Source organism: Apaloderma vittatum, unplaced genomic scaffold, assembly GCF_000703405.1.
Source record: "Apaloderma vittatum isolate BGI_N311 unplaced genomic scaffold, ASM70340v1 scaffold8281, whole genome shotgun sequence".
Taxonomy (NCBI): domain Eukaryota; kingdom Metazoa; phylum Chordata; class Aves; order Trogoniformes; family Trogonidae; genus Apaloderma; species Apaloderma vittatum.
In genome coordinates, this window is record NW_009698429.1 from 1 (window position 1) to 23,162 (window position 23,162).

Genomic DNA, 23,162 nt, shown 5'->3' on the forward strand with positions numbered 1-23,162 from the left:
TCCAGCCTGGGCCAGTCTGTGATTCTATGATATTCAGAAGAAAAGTGTTAGAAAAGGTGATTATTAAAGTCACTTTTGATACACGAATCTTCAGAACTGATCTCCTGCAATCTTCAGATGATTCCTGCAGCCAAGGAAGCTGAAATGAAAGGGTAATTAAATTACCAATTAGATTTTTTTTTTCAGATGTGGTGAGGAGGAAAGTCTTGACTTTTAGATGCTTAATATCCAAATCAGAATAAAAGTAACCAAACATATCCAAGCCAGAAAAAAACCACCAAAAATAACATAAACTCAGGTATAGTGCCTAGTTCCCTCTTGTACGTAGGCAATACACAATAGATTTATTTTTCAGTCCTATGTTTTTCTTTTATCAAGTCTTTTGATGCCTAATCCGCCAGCCAAAAGCTTTGAACATTACGTATTTTGATATTTTACGTAGATATAGACTTGAGGTTGGTTATAACCCTGGATTAACTTAATAGTGAAAAGGTGTAATTAAAAAATTATTTTTCTTTCAAATTATATGCTGTAAGTGTGTTTATTTTGGTAGATAGCATTGTATTTGTATTTATTTAAAGAATTTGGTTGCTTCTTTCTCTGGGGAAATGTGAATAATGTGGGGTTTGCATTTACACATGTTGAAAGGTACTTACTGTCATGGGTAGAATGGTTACAAGATCCTGCTTTAAATTACTTCTAAAAATTGGTTGCTGTGTTATTGTGTAGTGTAAGTGTCCACTCACTTAGCCTCTTCAGCTGAAAAGCTTTATTCCGTCCGACCAGGTCGTTGCTTGAAAATTGCTTAATACGCTTCTCTTGTATGGCTTGAGAAAAATGTTGGATGAACCATTGCTTCGTTCTGTGTTTTCCTCCACACTTTCATTTCAAATATCCAAAAAATGCTAGAGGCTGGGCTGAGTGCTGGTGATCAGTAGTGCAGAGGTCTAAAAGCAGAGCGGCTGCTAATAGTATTTCTGCAGGCCTTTTCCGTACAGAGTGGCTCTTTCAAGTGGGCTTCCAATTATGAAGCATTTTGTTTTCTCTGCCCTTGTCCTGATGATGCCCTTGTCCTGCTCTTAATTATATCATAAACCTTCTGCTTCTTTCTCGACCAGGAGAAACTTCAGATGGCGTCAGTAAATCTGTTCACCGGGTCTTTGCGTCCATGCTTGGGGAAAATGAAGAGGAGGAGGAGGAGGAGGAAGAGGAAGAGGAAGAAGAAGAGGAGGAAGCGGAAACTACTGAGCAGCCCACGGCAGGAGATGTGTTTGTGTTGGAGATGGTGCTTAATCGAGAGACAAAGAAAATGATGAAAGCAAGTATTTAAACTTCTGTGTCAGTTCCCTGTGTCTCCTGAAGCACAGTGCCCGAGCGCTAGTTTGTGTGGCTTTAGCTGCTGGCTGAGAAACTTGTCTGGGAATAACTTTGTCTTGGATACTCCTGCTTATGTTGGTGTCGCCTGACTTTGTCTTTTAAAAAATGATGGTAGAGTACTGTTTGAAAACTCAACAAGAATGAAGTGAGTTTTTCCAATGTCTGGGTTGTGTTTGTGTTAGATGCCAGAGTTACCGTGTCCATTATGAAAATCCAGAAATATTTCTGTCAGTCCTTGTAACGTTTCTAGTACTTTACTTGTTTTTAGACTGTGGTAAGCACCAGCGTGACTGATGTCTCCTGAATTTGGGCACGGTTAATCCTTGGTAGGAATAATAATATCCTTTTTCCATTTAGGAGAAAAGGCCTCGCAGCAAACTTCCTCGTGCCTTGAGGGGTCTGATGGGAGAGGCCAACATCAGGTTTGCTCGGGGAGAACACGAGGAGGCCATTCTGATGTGCATGGAAATCATTCGGCAAGGTTTGTTGTTAGGATGGTGACACTTTGGGGCTTTAAGGTGATGTGAAAACGTGCCTCAGGAAAACTCAGCGGTGGAAATCCTCGGTGCGAGGAAAGTCGTTGTATAAATAGTGTGGAATTAAGAATATGTAGGTCCCTTCCAGCCTAGGCCATTCTATGATTATTTCTGTGATATGTTGTGCTTTTATTGGCTTTGTAGAGCCAAGGTATAAACATCAACATGACTTCACAGTGTGGAATGATGCTAAAAATGGTGGTTGTTTGATTCCATCAGACTGTTTAATACAAGAAGTTGGAAGCTTGTCTGGAAGTCTTTTCCTGGATTTAAACAGAGCAATGTTGGCGTTTCACATAATTCTGATATCTGCTGTTTGCAGAAAGGCAAGTTACTTGTTTTCAGGGTGGTTTTTAAAATCTAGTTCTTAATCATTCTTTTTATCTTTTCACAGCCCCTCTTGCTCACGAGCCATTTTCCACTCTTGCCATGATCTATGAAGACCAGGGGGACATGGAGAAGTCGTTACAGTTTGAACTGATTGCGGCTCACTTAAATCCTAGTGATACCGAGGAATGGGTCAGGCTAGCAGAAATGTCGCTGGAGCAGGACAATATCAAACAGGCCGTCTTCTGCTACACAAAAGGTAGCATAGCAGCCATTTTAACCGTTTAAAGTAACTGTTACGTGCTAATGGCAATAATATTTTTCCTTCTTCTGCTTTCTAATTTAGTTTGCTAAGGTTCTGTTTGGACTTCAGTAAAAGATGAGTGGATTTTTAATACGGGATGTCCTTTTCTTTACAAAAAACCTTGTTAATGCTCATCTAGGCGGGGAAATGAACGCGAAATCCATTGTTGCCTCTTCCTAAACACGGCTCTGATGCGCTTTTTGTTGTAGCTCTGAAATACGACCCGACCAATGTGCGTTACCTGTGGGAGAGGTCGAGCTTGTACGAGCAGCTGGGGGAACACAAGATGGCCATGGACGGCTACCGGCGTATTTTGAACCTCCTGTCTCCCTCTGATGGAGAGCGCTTCATGCAGCTGGCTAGAGACATGGCCAAGTAAGTTAGGTTTGAAAACACCGTGATTTCGTTTCCTGGAATTTTAGTCCATATAATATCACCAGAAACCTGGAAACTTATTGCCAGCAAATCTGGATCGTAGGTTTTCAATCCAAAGTACAAACGATCTGCAGCAGGATGTAGTTTACGTGTCTTTGTGGTTCGTTTCTGGAGCAAGTAGAAAACCGCCCCCTCCTCTTTTCTGCTCGTGAGAGCAGATCAAGTCTTAGAAGCTTGTCTGAGACAGAGGCGACGTGGTGTTCAGGTGCGTAGCTCTCTTACTGTGTATTTTAGGAAGTTGTTTAACTACTTTATACCTCAGCTTCCTCATGCGTAACTTGTGGAACGCTGTTACTGGCCTGTTTTAAAACAATTCAAGTATTTTGATCGTTGCACATGTGCAACACACCCAGATAATGCAAGGACGTGTATTGTAATGATATTGTTCCTAAAGGTTAGTGTGGTATGTTCTTGATAACTGGCTTGGGGTGAGGGATATTGTAATGAAAACTGTAGCGACGTCCAAACATATAGGGAAGAAAAAATGGTAATTATTTGAAATGCAAAACAATTTCTCACTGCCTTTTGTAACTTATTTTTGCTCATTAAAAGTATTTGCTAATGGGCAAAAATAAAAGGAATACAAAAATCCTTGTGCTAGTGTTCAAAGTACATAGTGTCGGTTATCTGTAATACTTAGTACCTCGTATTTGTGTTGTACAGAAGTTACTACGAAGCCAATGATGTGACCTCTGCTATTGAGATAATAGAAGAAGCCTTTACTAAGCACCAGAGCCTTGTCTCCATGGAAGACGTTAACATCGCAGCCGAGCTGTATATTTCTTCCAAACAGTACGACAAAGCACTGGCGGTGAGGAGAATTATACGTGATTCTCTGTCACCTTCAGCACTTCTTTGCCGGGCAGGAGGGACAGTTCATATCCTTGTGGCACTTAAAGATGGTCGCGCTTCTGTAGTGATGGAGCCTGTGAGATACGGATTGCTTGCCGTAGTAATTAGCATTGAAGATAATGGCTCGATTTCAGAAATTGGGGGGCTGATAGACGTGTATGCCGTTTCAGGCTTAAAATTTTGGGAGTCCTTCCTCTACAACTGCCATAGTCTCAGTAGGCAGAGAAGATCTGCGAGCTAGTTTTGTGCGAGCTGCCAGCAAAGAGCCTCCTCAGAGCTGGAGGTTAAAAGGGTGACACGGAATGGTTTCGCAGTTCAAGCACAGGCTGTCAGGCTGCATCTGGCATTCTTGTGTTTTGACTAATTGTGCCGTAAGCATCAAGCATCGTGCATTCCAGAAAAACAACACATCTTGACTCTACGGCATCAGGGATTAGAGAAGATCACTTATGTGCTTGCAATTTGTTCTGGCAGCTTTTAACCCTACACTTCTGAGGCATGTTTCTGAGGTCTGGCTTTGAGAGAAAAGACTTTAGTATCTGGCCATTGTTACACTTTCCACAACAGATTGAAGAGATACTATTAGTTAGGACTTGCTCCTCGGGAACATTCTTCTTTGCTGATATTAAATTGCCTCCTATTTTTTATTTAGCTCACTCTCTGTCACTGCAAAGCATCACGAGCTTGCGGATGATTCCTCTGACCCTTCTCTGTACTTCTTCCCGTTTTAAAAATCAGTCAGTTTTATAGGCACAGTGTTTAGCTGCGTGATTTGCTAATGCTCAGTCATAGAACGGTTCCCCTGTTTCCTCTTGATGGTTTTCCTCGGGTCTGTTCCTGCGATGGTGTTTCCTGGATAGCTGAAGTTGTCTTTGAGCTGGTAAACTGTTAGCTCAGTGGGTTGAGCGCGGTGCTGTGACAACAATGACAACACCGAGGTCGCGGGTTCGATTCCCGCTCGGTCCCCATGTGTTGCCTGGTCTAGTCGAGAGGTGGCGTCCCTGCCCATGACAGGGAGGTTGGATTAAATGACCTCTGAGGTCCCTTCCCGCCTAGGCCAGTCTATGAAACTCTATAAAACTCTCAATACAGTTATCGGGTATGTCCCTCTAAAGGCCATGTACTCTCTGTGTGTCGCTCTTGTTTTGACAACAGCAGTGGCTGAAATACTTGTCCATTCATGAACAAAATCCCAAACCACGTTGGGCCTTAGACCAATGGTCCTTAACACTCGTGCATTTCCGCCTCCACAGCTCCCCGTTGGCAAGTGAAGCTCTTGACTTGTCTGTCTTTGGTTTCTGTTTATTTTAATTAGTTGTTCGACTGACTTCTACTAGTTTTACTGAGCTCGTGGTGTGCATGACCAAGGCTGTTGTAAAATGTCGGTACGTAGCTGTGGATTTATTGAATTATTTTTTTAACAGACGAGCCGCATGGTTCCTCGCAATGCAGTAGGCTGAGGAATCCTTGGAGCATTGTGGAAGGATGTGTGGAGAGCTTAGCTGTTTACCTGGCTCTTTGCTTTCTTTTTTCAGTCTTTCAAAAGGCATTAGAAGAAGCTGTAAAGGTTAAAAACTTCTCTAATTGTGATGAAAGCAACTGTTGTATTTACGGAAGAGATGCTGATTGGATCATCTAAGTAGTCCAAAAATAGTAGACAAAGACATAAAGTGATCAAACTCAGTACACGTGATAACCTCAAGTGAAGTGAAGGCAGCTTTACTTCTGATAATGTTTGTGACGTCTAAAACGACTGCCACGTGCGCTAGTTGCTCCGTATGTCCTTAAATCTTTAAAGCGGTGACAGTTACTTGTCTGTTGTAGGTTATTACAGATTTTGCCGGAATTGTACTTGAAAAGAAAGGATCAGAAAAAAGTCCAAGCGAGGAAAAAGAAGGTAAGTAACTAACAAGCGGCTAGTATGACCCTGCTTTTCATGTGAGGTGACATCTTTCTTTCCGTTCCTGGGTGTATTTTGACGCACATTCACAGGCTTTCCTCTTCTGAAACTTTCCAGTGTTTTTGCTGAGTTACACCGCCTGACCTCAGCTTTCTGTGAGGAGGCACTCTGATGTCCGACTAGCCTTGCTGACTCATTGACAACAAGGACTGCTCTCCAGGCAACTGGAGGCCTTTTAAAGTTCTAAACATTCTTCTGACTGGTCACATCAGACTAGTTATTTCTGCCAGCTAAATAGCTTCTGAAAAAAAATTAGATAAGCTTACTGGCATCTATACTCAAGAATGTCAACCTTTGACGTTTGACTAATATTCTTCATAAACCCTACTTCTGTTATTAAACATTTAAATGTTTTGGTACGTACAAATCTAGGGATATTAGCTCATAGTTGAATAAAGTTGGTTGTCTTCTAGGAACCTGTTTTGTGGAAGTCATTGCTTAAGTCTGAGAATGTCTGTTGGGGCTGTAGAGTGATCACAGCATGGTAGCTCCATAAGCACGTTTCAGAATAAGCTACCAATGGACGCTGGGTTCAAAAGGGAGTAATTTTTGGCTTAGCCGATGCTAGTGGCATGATCTGCTGATCTTTTAAAAAAGATGCAGGGGCGGTGGTGCAAATGCAGGAGAGCCAGGAGGCAGCGACTGACGACCAAAGTCAACCAGTTGCGCAATGCAGTACTGCAGGTAAGTGGTTTTTGATTTTGTACAAGTAAAGGAACTGATTGTATGCTTAGGAACCAGGCTGCAATTGTATAAAAATTGGGAAAGATGTCTAGCAGCAGAGAAATAGGGCGTCATCCAGAAAAGGTTTCTTGTGTCCTGTCTTCCTTACTCAGAACGTACTTCTAACCCAGCCAGACATCAAAGCCAAAAGAATTCTCCCAGGGCTTACCCACTTTGTAAAGGAAATTTCTCATTTTGTAAACGTATAGTTACTCTGGTGCCACGTATTAAGGTCAATTAATGTGCATGTTGTGATTTGCAGTAATTGGCTGTGGAAGGCAATAGGGAAGCCTTGTGCTGGAAATCGCGGTTTCCTCAGGTTATAGCAGTCGCCCTGTGCGTGGCTGCTGCTTGTGAAGCGCTTGCTAAAGGCTGTGTCTTCAGAGAGAAACCCTTTATCTTCTCACAGCTGCGGAGAAGGTCAGCTGCCGCATACCTGAGGGTGTTCCCATCGACATTACAGTCAAGCTGATGGTGTGCTTGGTTCACCTGAACATCCTAGAGCCGCTCGGTGTAAGTCGGAACCACTCAGGGATTGGGGGTAATAATCTCATAAATTAACCAAGCAAGTAGTTTTTCCTGTCTTCATGTGATCGAGGTCATTGAGAGAGCTGCTGAGATTCTTTCTGCTTCCCTCCTGTTGCAAGAGAGAAGCCTAGCAAACCTGTAACAGTAGAAACAGTGGATTTGTCCTTACAAATGATGCCTGCAGTAGAAATATTACTAAAGCACGGTAAATCGCAGCCTGTGTGCTGTGACAGGCCCGGGACAACACTGCAGAGTTGTTGAACATGAAGGGAAACGTCTTTGCTTTGTGTGAAATCTGCTAAATCTGAAGGCTGTTCCTTCGTGAAGAGCGCTCCTCAGGGATGGGCATTTCCACCCGTTGGATGAGAAATGTCTGGAATAAAAAACTGTGGCTTTTCCCTGAGTTCCGAATTCAAATCCTTACCTAACATTTAAATAAAGGGATTGTAGCTCAGAATGCAAACAGAATAAAAATCAGAGCATAAAAATTTAAGTTTCCAGTAACTGTACCTTAAAGAAACGTTCATGTTGGTTGATCGTGCTTTCAGTGTTCTGTGTGTTTTTTTTTTATTTTAAAGCCTCTTTTGACCATTCTGGTGGAACAAAACCCAGAAGAAATGGGTGACCTTTATTTGGACGTCGCAGAGGCATTTCTGGATGTTGGAGAATACAACTCAGCGCTGCCGCTGCTGAGTTCCCTTGTCTGTTCAGAACGATACAACTTGGCTGTTGTCTGGCTTCGGCACGCGGGTGAGGAGAAAGCTGGACTGCTGTGCCAAGAGATGATATTACAGTGCCGAGCCCTTTCGAGGACCGTTTTCTAAGATCGCAGAATCACAGAGTGTTCGGGGTTGGAAGGGACCTCTGAAGATCATCCAGTCCAACCTTCATCCCAGCACACCCAACCACTACACCACAGCCTCAAGTGCTAGATCTACTTTTTTTTTTAAACACCTCCAGGGTTGGTGACTCCACCACCTCCCTGGGCAGCCTGTTCCAGTGCCTCACCGCTCGTTCAGGAAAGAACTTCCCCCGAATATCCAACCTAAACTTACCCTGACGCAACTTGAGGCCATTTCCCCTTGTCCTGTCATTAGGAATTAGACAGGACAAGGGGAAATGGCCTCAAGTTGCGTCAGGGTAAGTTTCGATTGGATATTTGGTCCCAGGAATTTTAGGTGCACGTGCTGAATGATAATTGGTATTTTGTAAAACTGTAGTTGGAGTTTGACAGCCCTGTCATAGAGTGCTTGTTCTTCATTGAAATTTACTTCAACTAAAAATACTTTGGGTGCATCGCTACATGTTCCTGAATATTTTCACTGTAATAATACATGCTTGGGGTGGTTTTAACTGAAAAAGCGTCTGAAAAGTATGTTTTGAAAGTTTTGAAATCTTTTTCTTGTGGTGTTCGTGGGGTTTCTAGAGTGCTTGAAGGCTTTGGGACACATGGAGCGTGCGGCCGAGAGCTACGCCAAAGTTGTCGACCTCGCTCCGTTGCATCTGGATGCAAGAATCTCCCTTTCCACACTTCAGCAGCAGCTGGGCCGACCCGAAAAAGCTCTGGAGGCTCTGGAGCCCATGTATGACCCTGATACGCTGGCGCAGGATGCAAACGCTGCTCAGCAGGTGCGTAAAGCGTTCTCACCTCCCAGTCCAGGATGCATTATGTCGGGTTTCTCTGAAGCTTCAGAGTTTGAAATAGTGACTACTGCAGGGCAGTTCAGGGAGATCTTACCTCTGCTGCTATGGCCCCTACAGCTTTCTAGAAGTTTTTGCAATTCTGCTGGCACTGTGCAGAGTCAAAATTGTCCGTTTTGTAAAGTCACTCTCCGTGCAAGAGGTTGAATAATAACGTTCCGTGTGTTTTAGGAGTTAAAGCTGCTCCTCCATCGTTCGACGCTGTTGTATTCTCAAGGCAAGATGTACGGGTACATAGACACGTTACTGACGATGCTGGCAATGCTGCTGAAGGTAAGCCAGGCTTTCCAGCTGCGCTGTGAGAAATGGGACAGCTGCAAGTGGGTTTAAGACAAGTGACAAACAAACCTGGGAGGGAAGCCAGCGGGGCTGATATGCAAAAGGTTTCGTGATCTTCTTAAAAATCTTGCAGGGAGCCTGTAATCGTGGTGTTCCTGCCACGGTGTTCAGAACAGAGGGCTGCTTGTCTGTGTAATTTGTAATTCTTATTACGGTGTTCTCTGTCACCGATATGGGAAGGCATCGCTGTTGTTATGCCTCCATGCAAACAGTTTGGATTTCAGTGTGCGCAGGGATGTTCCCATCCCGGAAGAAGTCTTTAAAGTCGTTTAAAGAGAGTTTGCACGTTTCTGTCGTGTAGCCCGGTTTGCACTGGAGCATGAGGCAGTGCAGAGCCAATTCTCCTCTTGGGAACGGGGTCTCTTGTGGTCGTGCTCCGCCGCAGTGTTTCAAAGTTACAGGCTGGCTTTGGCACGCGACCCGAATGAGCTGGATTGGCCCTGAAGCTGCCTTTGTCATATCGATGTAATCTGAAATGCTGCCCTTAAATTTGTTTCTAGGTAGCAATGAGCAGAGCTCAGGTGTGTTTGATATCTAGTTCCAAATCTGGAGAGAGGCACCTCTATCTTATTAAGGTGTCAAGGGATAAAATTTCTGACAATGACGACCAAGAGACAGCAAATTGCGATGCGAAAGGTAACAAATGTTTATTAAAAACCAAAGAAACTAGATGAACTCCTTATTCATAAAAATGAAATAAATGCTGCTATTTTGTGTGCTGAATCCATACAGTTGTGCTTTTATTTTTAGGGCAAAGAAGGCAGCAAAAATGAAGGTAGTGTATATATTGAGGGCAGAATCTGAGTTCAGAGAAAAAATAGTAAGGTTACAGAATAATTCAGATTGAGAAGGACCTCTCGAGATCACACAGTCCAACATACTCCTGAGTGCACTTATAATCCAGGCAAATCTAGAACATAGTAGACAAAAATGTTTCGGAAGTGATGCGATTGTTTTTTACCAGCTGTCCCAGACTCATTTAAGCCAGACTGCGCATCCCCAAGAACCGTTTGGTAGCTGTGGAAGAGTAATGTTAATGCATTCATGTAGCATGTTTACAACTTGACCTGTGTGTATTCCTTGCTGTTAGTTTCCAAGTTCGGACTGTTTGGTTGCTGGTATTTTACAAACTGCACTTAAACAGAAAAAGTAAATATTCTATCTTTATGTACCTGTTAATGCTGAGATGTGTTTTGGAAAGATCCGTTTGATACATGCACCTATTTTTTTTTTTTTTTAAAAGAGTTTAGCTCTCTTGTTTTCATTTTCTCAACTCCCTGACTTTGATATTTCTAGCCATTTTCGCTGTTCTCACGGGCGTTCTGACGAAAGATGACTGGTGGAACCTCCTTCTGAAGGCGATATATTCCCTGTGTGACCTCTCCCGGTACAAGGAAGCGGAGCTGCTAGTGGATTCCTCATTGGAGTATTACTCATTTTACGATGACAGACAAAAGCGCAAGGAGCTGGAATACTTTGGGCTTTCTGCCGCAATTCTGGACAAGAACTTCAGAAAAGCGTACAACTATATCAGGTGAGGCACAGGGGAGGTAGAGCTGTCTCTTCTGGAAGTGCTTCCGCTGGGGCCATGGTCCTAGGGCTGAAAATAGTGCTAAAGCTAAATATTCTTGCTGCTGAAACAGATGAGGCTCTTGAAGGAAGCTTCCTGATAGCCTTCAATTCCAGAAAATGTGCAACACAGCAGGTTGGACCATTTGGCCCGAACCGTTGGCTCCGTCTTTTCGCTCTCACTTTGCCTCAGCCGCTGAGCTGCTCTTGGAACAGCTCTTCCTTGTTACCTTCCTTGAACTGTTGAGGTTTTACTGCAGAGACAGCATTTACTAGGTAGCATTTGCTGATGTGAACTTCTTATTCTGTAGAATCATGGTAATGGAAAATGTCAACAAACCTCAGCTGTGGAACATCTTCAATCAAGTTACCATGCAGTCCCAGGATGTCCGTCACCATCGCTTTTGCCTCCGCTTGATGCTGAAAAATCCTGATAATCACGCGCTGTGTGTCCTAAACGGGCATAACGCGTTCGTATCTGGCAGCTTCAAGCACGCTCTTGGTAATACTATTATTGTTCTAATATTAATAAATATAACAAGTGAATGGTTTTGAGTTTTGTCTGAGCAAGTTTTATTAAAAGAATTTTCTTCATGCATCGGAAAATTACGGGTGGCTCACAGTGCTGGTCTGGTGCTTTGATTATTTTGCATGTGAATCAAAGTGTTGCTAAGGAGTTTTGCTAGTACAAATTAAGCTGACATGTTTTGAGTTTAGACCACGCTGTAGATATAACTAACATGCACAACTCATTGAAGGCTGACAATAATAAAGAGTAAGAAGAACAGAAATAGACCCATTTAAACAGCAAATAAAGTTGGTTGGATGTTTTAAGCAGGGCTTTTAGATAAACCTACTGCTTTCAGCCAGGCCCTCCAGATGTCACACTTGAGATGTGTGGCCTCTGGGATATAACTCCCAGCAAGGACCTTCTGTGACCAGTGCTTCTCCGCTTAGGTTTTACATCACAGTCGGCGTTCAGCTTTCAGGATCCAAAGAGTGCTGAAAATACATTATTTTCTGTCATGCTTTTTCCTATGTGTTTTAGTGTAGGTAAACTATTCAACTTTCTTTTCTTAGCTCATGCTTCTAATTTGAAGATTTTCTATTTTGCCCCTAAATTCTTAATGAATGCTTTCCACAGCAAGCGTCTTGAATCTGTTTTTTGTTTTTAGGACAGTATGTGCAAGCCTTTCGTGCAAACCCGGATGAACCCCTGTACAGCCTTTGCATCGGCTTGACTTTCATCCACATGGCTTCTCAGAAATACGTGTTGAAAAGGCACGCTCTGCTCGTACAGGTGAGTGCATGGCGGTATTTTTACCTGCCTTGGCGTCTCAGAGGCAGTTAGGTCTACAACATGCTGTCTAAATAACTTCTCGTAATTATTATGGCATGTCAGAAGAGAGAAGTCATGACACATGAACACCGGTGAATGTGGTTTTCAACTGGTCTCAACAAGCGAACGTGACTTTTTTTTTTCCTTCAGCTTGCGCTGTGTGGGTTTGTGGGGAAGCACAGAGCAAATGTATAAATAGAGCAAATGTATAAATAGGGGCATTTTAGTGCCCGCTCTCCAGTGTGTTTCACCCTGGAGAAGGAACGTTCACACATGTGCATGATCTGCATACAGGGGTTCTCCTTCCTTCACCGGTACTTGGGCCTGCGTGGGCCATGTCAAGAGTCTTTCTACAACCTTGGCCGTGGCCTTCACCAGCTGGGACTGCTGCACCTGGCGATCCACTACTACCAGAAAGTGCTTGAACTTCCTCCTCTCACCTTAGAGGTACTCCATCCTTCTCAACAACATACAAAGACTAAAGTTGGGTCAATGTTAATCATTTTTTGGCCGTAGCTAGAACAGGTGTGTAAAACCTGTGTAGTTTGGTTTCCTTACATTTGTATTCTAGTGTCTTGTCAAGCCTGGCCTGAGAGGAAGTTTTTGCCTGGCTTTGGCACAGGCAGGTAGAAAAATTCCAAGTGTATTTAGAAAGGGAGGGGTTGGTAACGTGAGAAACGTGAGTGTTGGTCAGCACTGGGAGGTCAGAGCAGCGATCCTGTGGGTGAGTAAAAGACAGAGGCAGAATTCTGTTCACATTCTGATTGTGGAAACAAATAACTTTGCATACAAAGACAAATTAAGTTTTTGCATATAGATAACTTTTTAAAATTGTTATTTTTACAGGGAATAGAAACTGATCAGACAGACTTGAGAAGAGATACTGCCTTTAACTTGTCGCTCATTTATCAGAGCAGTGGCAATACCAGAATGGCTCAGAAGATGTTGTACACCTACGCAGTCGTGTGATGAGGTTTGCGGCAGGCAAACTCTTTGTATTAACCTTTGCCTTATGCAGCGCTGGGGAAACTGTTTTTATGAACAACATTTTCTACAGATGGTCAGAGAGGCGATGTGTGCTGTACAGAGCTTTCTGGCCTTTTTCTGCTTCTGGCATTTGAACTGCATCATATACGGATGGAAATTGCCAGCTCTGAAGACAGCGCTCACGTGCTCGAGCGTGTCTGTCACCGGCTCCTCTCCTTCAACGCGTTGCTCTCTAAGCTGACGTTCTGCCTTGTATATAGAGTGAAAGGGTGAAAACCCCGTTGTCGTTTGTCATTTCAGTATTCTGAGGGAGAATTTACAACGTTCAATACTGCAACTTGTTACCAGTGAGAATGTTCAAGAAGCCGTATGCACTGGTGATGAGGGGTTTTTAAATGTGCAGTCTTAAATTATTATAGTATTGAAGAAATGGGCTTGTACTAATCCCTAGAGGATGGAGAACTCGCTATTTCCAGATCTTTATTCAGAATTTTCTAGGAGAACGTGTTCCATGTAGGTATTCTATTTGAAGGGGACTGACTTCTGTTTTACTGAACTCACTGTGACCTTTGTTTTTCTGAACTTGTAAATAAAAATCCTAAGGTTAATGGTAATGTCTGCTCATTCTCAGCAAATACATACGCTACCGAATAGCTTGGAGCAGAAATCAGTATAATATCGCACAGCTTATTATTTAGCATACATTGCAAATGGTTTTTAACTTTTTCAGCAGCAGTGACTCTGCAGTTTGAGCTCACAGCAAGCAAAACTAGATTAGAGTTGGGAGTTCTGTTTGCCTGAGGGCTTTGTGGTGGCAGAGCTTGTGCTACGGCACGGAAGCTTTACAGAGCGCGTGTGGCAGAGATGCCAGGTCACCTCTGAAGGAACCAGCTTGACTGGGACAATCCTACAGCCACAGCGCCTACCCTGCTTTTAAACAGCCCGTTTTAATGAAGCTCAGATGTGTGTTAGCTTTAGGAGTGTGCTCAGCACCCCTCTCTCCTTACAACAGCCATTTCCTGCAAGGAGGAGACGTCTGCCACTTAAGTTGGAGAAGAAGATTCCAGTACGTCCTCAGGCTGCTCCTCGGCTCCGGAGGTATGCAGTGTGTGGTGTTACAGGAGGATGGGTTGTGCAAATTCTGCTAATGCTGAAGAAGGAAGGATGATGCATGGTATAACATCATACCCCTAAGGAAATCCTTGTAGGCTCCTAAAATAACCCAAGGCTTATGTTCAGTCATAACCCAGCTATCATCTACCATTAGAAAGCAGCCAGTCCTGCCAGTTCCTGCCTGTCCCGGTCACATCAGCGTCCAGCCACAGCCACGTCTTGGTCTGCAGCGATTCACCTGCGCCCTCCACAACCCAGTCCGGGATCTGTTCTGGCAGCACCTGCCCAGCCTTCCCTAGACCCGTGGAAGAAAAGGGACAGAAGCAAAGGTGCGGCCTATCAGCGACACCTGGTTTACAGGAATAATTGTAAATAAGGAATACTTGTTTGGCTAGAACTGGCAGTTCTGTCAATGTCAGCCTCACAATGTGAAGTACCTGAGGCAAAAAGACAAGGTGAGAGACCCAGGTTAGTGCAAATCGTGGTTTGTGACTCAAACGAGCACTCCTAGGGCCCCTGTATAGGGGTGCCCTGTGAGCACCTTCCTTGCCGTGCGGTTTGGTGCTTGGTACAGCAGCTGTAAAGTCATTGCTGGAGGAGAATGGTAGCGATTCGGACTTCACCTTTTTGATAGGGGTGAGATGTTGGCTAAAGCTGCGACGCAAAGCTGTGTTTTTGTAGCTCTCACAGTGCCGATTCTAATAAAAATGCACGCCCGAGAAAATACACATTAAATTTTCTTCGTTTCATTCAAGGATTTGGAAGTGATGTGGTATCTTGTGTGAGTCCACAAGATTGTAGTTTCAGTTCTAGTCCTCTGATTCAAAGATTGGAGAAAATAGCGAGTCCTGGACACATTCCAATCAGGGACGGATAAATCTTTGCTTAATTGAGCGCCAACCATATGGTGCGGTTCAAAGGTCTAAGCAAATATGTGCTGCTGCTGCTTCATTTTTAAGCTTTACATTAGTGTGCTTGCTGTGGGAGAAACAATATTGCTTTTCCTGCCACTTTGTGTTCATGTGTCAACCTAGCACTTCTCAGAAAAAACCAGACCTAATACCTGAAATAAGCAGTAGCTTCAGCAAGCTTCTCCAAATCAGGTGTAATTTGAGGCAAATTAAGAGGTTTAGCATATCTGCACTAGTGATACTCTCCAAAATATACCAAGCTGTAATCCTAAGGATTTTGAAATAATTGTATTACCTGGAATATTGTGGGTTTCTTAGGATTCCATACCTGCCTTTGTGGTAGTAATGTTTTAACTCCGTGTGAAAGCAGTAGCTTGACACCTCAGCAGCATCCGTTATTCATAGGAATATTATGTGGAGATGATGTTTCCCGCAGTAATCTATTACAGCGCTTTCGTGAAGTTGTTCAGACACCTTTGGTAACAGTGTAGTAAAGCACCACGATTTAGCCATCAAGGCTAAACTAAGTGACTTTTACTGCCTTTTTTTCTCTGCTGCATTCAGCTTTTCATAGGAAATCCACTTGTGCTTAGTAAGATACATTGGCTTAGAATAAAGTACGGCTATTCAAATCTGATTAGAGCAGACTGTTCAGAATTTAGAGTCCATTTCCTATTCCCTGGTAAAATCCAGGTACAGAATACTCACCTGGTCACGTAATAACTAGATCACTTACACAGCCTAGCGCGTGATCATAGATCTCCAGTATCTGTTGTTGAGTAATCCCACCTTTGCCTCCTGAACTAGAGGCCTGAGGCTGATACAAATCTTTGCACGTGTAGGCTGTACTCTGTCGTTGCAGGATTGTTCCTCCTAGAGTGCAGGATGCCACCAGTCAACGGTGAGGAAAAGCCGAGCTATGAAAATCTGGATGCCCGTCCGCGTAGTTCGTGGGTTGTGCTCTTACGCCCAGACTTTCAACCTGTCAACGTGTAAATCCAAGTTTTGCAATACACGGTTTGGTACTTTGCCTCAGAGGTTAGAAAGCGGGTATTTCCTACAACGGAAGTTTGGATAAATGGAGTGTAAGTGAAGTTGCTGTGTAAAACAGCTGTTGTGGTGAACCTCAAAATGAAAGCCTTCACCTGCCAACCCAAAACAACAGAGGGGTGTTGGTGTGGAAGAATGATACAGCCTGTGAATTCTACTGTACAATAAAGACGACAGAGGACATTTTCGGTTTTGTACAGAGCAAAGCAGGCAAGGACACAGCTGTAGAACAGTGTGCTGGTAATGTTGCTGTAAAAACAAAACCCCATTCGGGGGCAAGAGAAACGCATCTATGTGGTTTCGGGACTCCTGGAAAAATTGCCACGTGGTAGTTTGGATTCCTGCCCTGAAATCACATTCCAGCCCAAGATTTTGCATGGGATTGAAATGGTTGCCTAATACACGGGGGTGAGTTCAGCTGAAACCTGACAGGTATTCCTGATCCAAATACGCCAGGATGAGAGTGACTGTGATCTGTTCTAACTGCACTCCAGATATTCTTGCAGTGTGTCATCTGCATGTCGGACTATTCAAAACTGAAAATATTTGCTGACATTTATTTTCTCCATGCTTCAGTTTTTAGAGAGATTACAGGAAGCAGAGTGAGCACACGTGCAGCAGTTTGCGGCCTCCCTGTTCTCTCCTACAGGTACCACAAGCAGAGAGGGATTTGGGTACAAGGCTCAGCAGCCAACTGTGCTGTGGATCACTCGGGAGTTCTTACCTGGGCCTTACTTGCTATGCTCTGTCACGCACTTTAATTTACTCTGTAAACCCAAATATTTGTTCGTTGTTCTTTGTCAGCGTGAGGATTTCTAGTGTCGCCTCCTTTGATGTTCTTTGCTACTGTCATTTTTTCCATGCGTGTCATCGCACTCCTCTGAGGACCTTCTAAATTTTGAGCGTGATTGTTTTTCACAGACACATGCGATGTTTTCTCCTGCTGACGTTTGGCTTGACTTGAAGCGCGTGTTTAAAATTGTCCCTTTTCAATAATGTTTGTGTTTGAGTTTAAGTGTGTGCTTAATGCACAAGCACTTTGTGGCATGTTAATAAGCCTCTTGGTGGCTTCGGTTTGGAGCCCTTACTTTTATGTGTTGTTCATCTGAGAGCCCATTCTCAGTTGTACTGGTTGCTGCACCACCACATCACTGCTTGATTTTTTTGTAATGCGTACAACAGATGTTGGAAATACAAATAAGAATTTTGATTAGAATTAGATTTAAAGTCTTGGGGAATGTATGTTGCCAAGTCTTTCCTTTTGATGCGAAGGAAAAAACGCCAGGTGAAAATTAGCATTGGAGTTGTGTAATGCCTTTCGGTAAGTACAAGGCAAAAATATCGAAATGCAAGATCTTCCAGTTCCTTCGAGCCTTAACAGGGAATGAGATTAAAGTTGTGGCTGTTGAGATTTTGTGGCTGGCTCTTGGACAAAAGAGCTGGGGAAGGTAAAACCCTAGTACTTGTCACCATTCTGAATTGAATTCTTAGCCCAGGTAACAGCCTCAGTGTCTGCACTGTAGACAACTCTGTGGATTCTTAAATATAAACTTACAGCGCTTTCATAAGTGGAAGAAGATAGAATGAGTAAGAAAGCGACTGTGGATGGAAATCATGTCAAATGTCTGTTTTGAGTGAGACTTTTAAGAAGGTTCAGCTGGGCTAGGCACAGGCAAAAAGCTTCTTTGTTGATTCTTCAGTGTTTCAGAGTGGCTTTATTTTGCTGGCATTAATGTTGATTTGTTCTGTGCAGGATAAATGTGTCTCAAGTGCTTGACTGGTCTCTCACGATAAGTTGAGTTTCCATTGCTGATCATGCCTGTTAGTGAAATGTATATTCGTGTTATCCTGCTTGATAAAAAGCAGGGAATGGAGCACTAGTGTCTCCTGAAGAGAAGCTTCTGTGTCCAGTGAGGAGTATATTATTGCTGCCTGAGCTGCAGGGGCATTTTCCAGCTCTGCTAATTCCACATTCAATCCTATGTAGGATGCAGAAGGAATTAATGTCACTAGGATAACCTGCTGCCTGGTTGCCAAAGAAATTACTGCTTTGTTCAAATTCGTTTAAAGGCAATTCATTGACGCTATAGCTCGCTCACTTAGTGTCTACTGTGCTTGCTTACTAATGCATCTGTGTGGTAATTGCTGCTGTTGTGGAAAGCAGTAAGGCTCCTAAAGAGATCGTTTGAGGTTTTTAGTCAAATCATTGACCAGATGTGTAATTCAAGCAACCACTGTTACTGTCTAGAGAGGGGCAAACCAAGATGCAGAGGGGCACCAGATAAATACGCTGGGATTTGAATCCTAGTGATATTAGTGATGTGGCAGTTCTGTGCCACCTGCTTCAGCCTCTTCTGCTCTCCCTTTACTGGGGAAAGCCACGAATTGTTCCGTTACAGATCTTTAAATTCCCCAGGGTTGATAGACATTTGTGATCCTCTTTTCAGCCTCACTAGTGTCTTGATACCTTCACAATCTTTACATCGTTTGTCTTCTCAGCATGATCTTGGACTGTTTTTCCCCACAGACTCCTTTTACTTGCTTCGGCAAGAATATTTCAGAAGAACAACGCACTCATTTTCCTCAGTTAGGGAAGCTTCCTGGTTTTCCAAAAGCGTGATCCATTGATACCGTCACATGCTACTTCAGCACAGCCTACATAAACTAAAGGCTTACTCTGCAGGTTTGTCTCACACGTTTGTAAGTCAAATGGCAAGATTGTGGAAGTGTGTTTTACAAGTGACATTCCCGCATGACTTTGGATGCGGCATGTATGAATCCAATCCTATATTACTTGCCTAAGGGCACAGTTCTAAAATTAAATCTCTGGAAGTACCAACAGAAGGTGACAATTGCTTTAACTTTAACCCCAGTTCAGTGATCTTTATGCACATTTCTGTAACTATCTGGAAGCATTAGGAACCGCAGCAGATGGCATTTCTGTCCCCAAGAACTACTTCCAGAATTTCATAAAAAGTTGTAGGTAGGAGATTGATTTAATATTTGCAGTTCATGTTCTTCTCCTGAATGGTTTGAATTTTTCTCAATCGACACTTGGCCATGTGTTTATTTGCTTTATGCATTAATGTTCCTCTAGGTCCAAGACCAGAAGTAAGTGCTCAGAGATATTCATGGAAGTTTTTCCAGCCTAAGGTCTGCAGATTTGAGCTCTAACCCGATTAGCCCAGGTGGCCGGGGCCAGCGGATCTCTTCTCTGTACCCCAAAAGCGTGGAAAGCTGCTGTGAGGCCCCTCAACTCCCTGGCTGGATAAACACTCACCCTTGCACCAGGTAGTACGAGATGGTGACAGTTCCCCAGGGCCCACAGTCCAGCTTCAGCCCCTGGAGCAGCAAACCCTGGATGTGCTAACCCTCGCTGCACCCTCTCCTCTCTCTGCTTGAATCAGAGGGGTAGGTGGACAACGCCACAGTCACTCAGGGAATCTTTTACATCACAAAAATACCCAGCTGGGGAGCTGCAGATGGTTTCCATTCTCATTCTTTCATGTGGCACAAAGGAGGCAGGACAGGCCAGAGAAGATGTCCTGCAGATTTTGGCACCAAGGGTGATTCTTTCAATTAATGCTTCCACCTGCTGCGCAGTAATCTGTCCAGAAGTCTTGTGAAATGTTATGTTTTCATCCCATGTGCATGCTCTTCCACTTGGTCCTTTTAGACTTTTTATGTTTGGCTTTTTAATAGTTATGGAAAAGAATCTCTTACTTTGGTTGTTCAGCTTGGCCCATTTGTCTTGCAAAGGACTGATTCACTGGAAAAAGATGAAATCTTGGAACTAGATGATCGCTGAGGTCCCTTCCAACCCAAACCATTCTATGATTCTCTGAATATGCCATAGCATTTCTTGTCTTTTAATGCTTCTAGCTGTTGTACAGGAAAGCTGCCTTCTCTAAGGGCTTCGTTCTTCATACGCTCTCCTGCTGACCACGTGGTGCTAGATGGCGACTTTTGGTAGTGTCATTTTTATTTTATTTTGTTCATCAAGTCTTTCTGGTTTTGCTCTAAGTGATAGCCAAAAGGAAGAGAAAGAGGATGGGAAGTACTGGAACACCATTCTATTTTTCCTGTTTGCTGAAAAGTTGTGTTTTGCTTTCGTATTCATCTCTTAAGTATTTGTGTGGGAATTAAGTGATACTGCCAGGCAAAATGTATATTGCTTTTTAATATCAATGTTTAATGAATCGTATTAAAGCGTTATGTCTTTCGTTAAGTTACCAACATCCAGTTAGAGCAGCTTATTATCCCTTCTACAGCACCCTTCTGTCAGTATGTCACAGGTTCTCGTCATACTCAGAACTTTAAGGGCATCAATTAGAAATTTATTGCTATGGAACAAGATTTTTACAGTTCATAGCATTGTGCAGGTTTTTTACTAAATAATTTCTAGGCATGACTGAAAATTGTTTGTTCTCCAGTGAAACCATTTCCAAGAATGTAACACTGGCACTACGTCTGATAATGAGGTGAGTGCAGAGAAAAATTCGTAACAGGATTCAATGAACAGTGAGACCGATTTAGCTTTATGCATCCCTGAGTTGAAAAAACCAGAAATTACAAAATGCAGTTTCTGAGCAATTAGAGTAATTAAGTATTGTAATGGTGGTACAGTGATATCTGAGGGACTAGGTCTATTGCTCTCTACAACTACTTGAAAGGAGGTTGTAGAGAGGCAGAGGTTGGTCTGTTCTCCCTAGAGGAGAGTGATAGGATGAGGGGAAATGGCCTAAAGTTGCGCCAGGGGAGGTTCAGGATGGATATCAGGAAGAATTTCGTTACTGAGAGGGTTGTCAGCCGTTGGCACAGGCTGGCCCGGGGGGGGGTTCAGGCAAGGAGTTTAAGAGACGGGTGGGTGTTGCGTTGAAGGACATGGTTTAGTGGTGTTGACAGAGCTGGGACAAAGGTTGGACTCGATGGTCTTGGAGGTCTCTTCCAGCCGAAACCGTTCTATGGTTCTATGATTCTACAAGTTTCAGTATTCTGGTACTACTTCAGCTATTTTTAGGTCCTAATCTCTGAGTAAGAGGAATATAATTTTCTGAGCTCTCACCCAGTGGTAGCTTTGCCTCATATACGTTGTGACTTAAATTTAAAAAAGGATTTCTTAGTCCAGGGAGGTGCGCTGCACATCCCTCTTACAGAATGTTACTAGAGCCCTAGGAATACCCACCTGGGCTGATTCTGTACCACCTTCTGCACGTTGGTTTCTTTGGTATTAACCTTTTGGCAAAGGAGAGTCATGAGATGGGTCCAGGTGTAGGGGGGAAAGTTGTAGAAAGGTGTAGAGTTGGAAAGAGTAGAAAAGACAGCCGTTTGCTCCAGAAAAGCAGGCTGCTTTTCTCTGCTTTTGGGTCCACCGAAGATTATACCCATTGCCTCAGTTCACAGCTCTGACAAATTAGCCTATTCCTTATTAGTGGAGTGTCTGCAGGGGTGTAAGCACTCATGAAGAGAGAAGGAGCAATTCCTCTATGAGGTGTGTTTATTTTATCATGTGTGCCCAACTCTGTTCAGTTACAGCCAGAGTTACATCTGGGGAAAATAGAAAAGAATCCTAAATCACACCAAAGACACCGGAACTGTTAATAAAGTATGGCATATATGTAAGTTTGTAAACAGATCAGAAATAAAAGCATTGAAATCAACAGTTTGTAATTACTCGAAAGGAGTAGGGCTGAATTTCTACAAATATTTTACTATTGTTGTGATCGCTGTCATTTATGTTTGGGGGAAGTCAAGGGAATTTACAGATTTAGATGAATTAACGTTTTTGCTCAGCAGAAATAGGATTTTGCTAGCACGGGCACAAGAACATCCTCAAAATCCATTTTGAGGGAGAGAAAGATGAAAATCCAGTGTACGATTTATGTAGGTTTTTAATTTGACAGATGAGAAGTCTTAACTTAAAGATCGTCTGCACTCGTGTTACACCGTCAAAGGGCTTTTGCAGCTTGCAAATCCATGGAGAATAATTCATTAGCTAACAGTTTTCATCCTCTCAGTTTCTCATCTTACCATCATGAAAGTGTCACGATAACCAAACGCAAAGCACAAATAATTATAAATGTTATGAAGCTCTTGGCATTACACATCCTTTCTTTCTCTTTTCATCTTCTTAGTGAAAATAAAATAGCCATTTTATTATCAACGGCAAGTCAAGGTACTGCTGAGGAGAGAGATTTTTCTAAGAATGCCCAAATCACCGCTAACTGATATATCATCACCCAAATCTGAGCCGTGAGTGTAAATCCAACCTGATTTATCGCTATGATGCATCAGAGTAGCGCTCCCATAAGTGTGAGGAGTCGGGGGAAATTTGTTTAAGACCAATCGGTCACCTCCTGATCACTTGCACACTAAGCATGTTTAAACCTAATTGTAAGGGCCCAAATGTGTGCAATTCACGGAAAAGAACCGGAACAAAGTTTTGAAGCTTGAGAGAGATGGCGGAGTGTTAATGACTTTCACGGCTTGACCTACTTCGGAGCGCAGCCACATACGCTCAGATCTGGAGCAGTTTGTCTGGCGTCGTACAGAAAGGCTCAACAACAAATTCCCTCTTTCTTTTTGCAGCTGTGCCATGGGCTTCAAGCGTGGAAAGGATTTCAAGCCCTGGCCTTTGAGCACACGGTATGAGCTATGCAAAATTTACTGTGTCTTTTAACGTGCATTGATTTAATAGAGTTGCCAGCTGGTTATTCTGAAGAAGCAGTGTCTACAGAAACCCGGTTGGTTGCCCACGTATTGGTGAGTATGTACCATTTGGGAGACAGATGTGGAATGCAAAATAGTGCGGGCTGACGTGCTGGTGGGAAGATTTTGCGAGTCAGAGGAGAGAACAGAGCGTGAGGTGTTGCCTCGGAATGATAGCCAGGAATCTGGATCATGCAAGAATAAGGTCTCGTGTGTCCTCTTTTTTTTTTTTTTTTTAATTTTTTTTTTCCTTTTTAATTTTTTTCCCCCCGTCATTGGCTTTATCGTGTTCTTGTTGGGCTGTAATTCTGCCGCGTTTCGCATCACTGGTCCTCCGATGATTACTGCCTGCATTTTAAGTTTACTTTTTAAATTATTTTTCCTTTTTTTTTGTAAATTCATT

At 43.1% G+C, this 23,162-nt stretch overlaps 1 protein-coding gene across 1 annotated transcript; it reads left to right on the plus strand.

The window, feature by feature from the left end:
- Positions 1-1,118: 1,118 nt before the first annotated feature.
- On the plus strand, positions 1,119-13,031 carry GTF3C3 (general transcription factor IIIC, polypeptide 3, 102kDa; the record flags this gene model as incomplete). Its single annotated transcript, XM_009878002.1, has 17 exons — positions 1,119-1,318; positions 1,735-1,858; positions 2,308-2,499; positions 2,754-2,919; positions 3,643-3,790; positions 5,656-5,728; positions 6,389-6,475; positions 6,924-7,027; positions 7,621-7,792; positions 8,469-8,671; positions 8,915-9,016; positions 9,583-9,718; positions 10,379-10,616; positions 10,963-11,153; positions 11,827-11,951; positions 12,285-12,437; positions 12,837-13,031. Coding segments are annotated over 17 exons (2,537 nt in total), but the record flags the coding sequence as incomplete, so codon positions are not given.
- Positions 13,032-23,162: the final 10,131 nt, after the last annotated feature.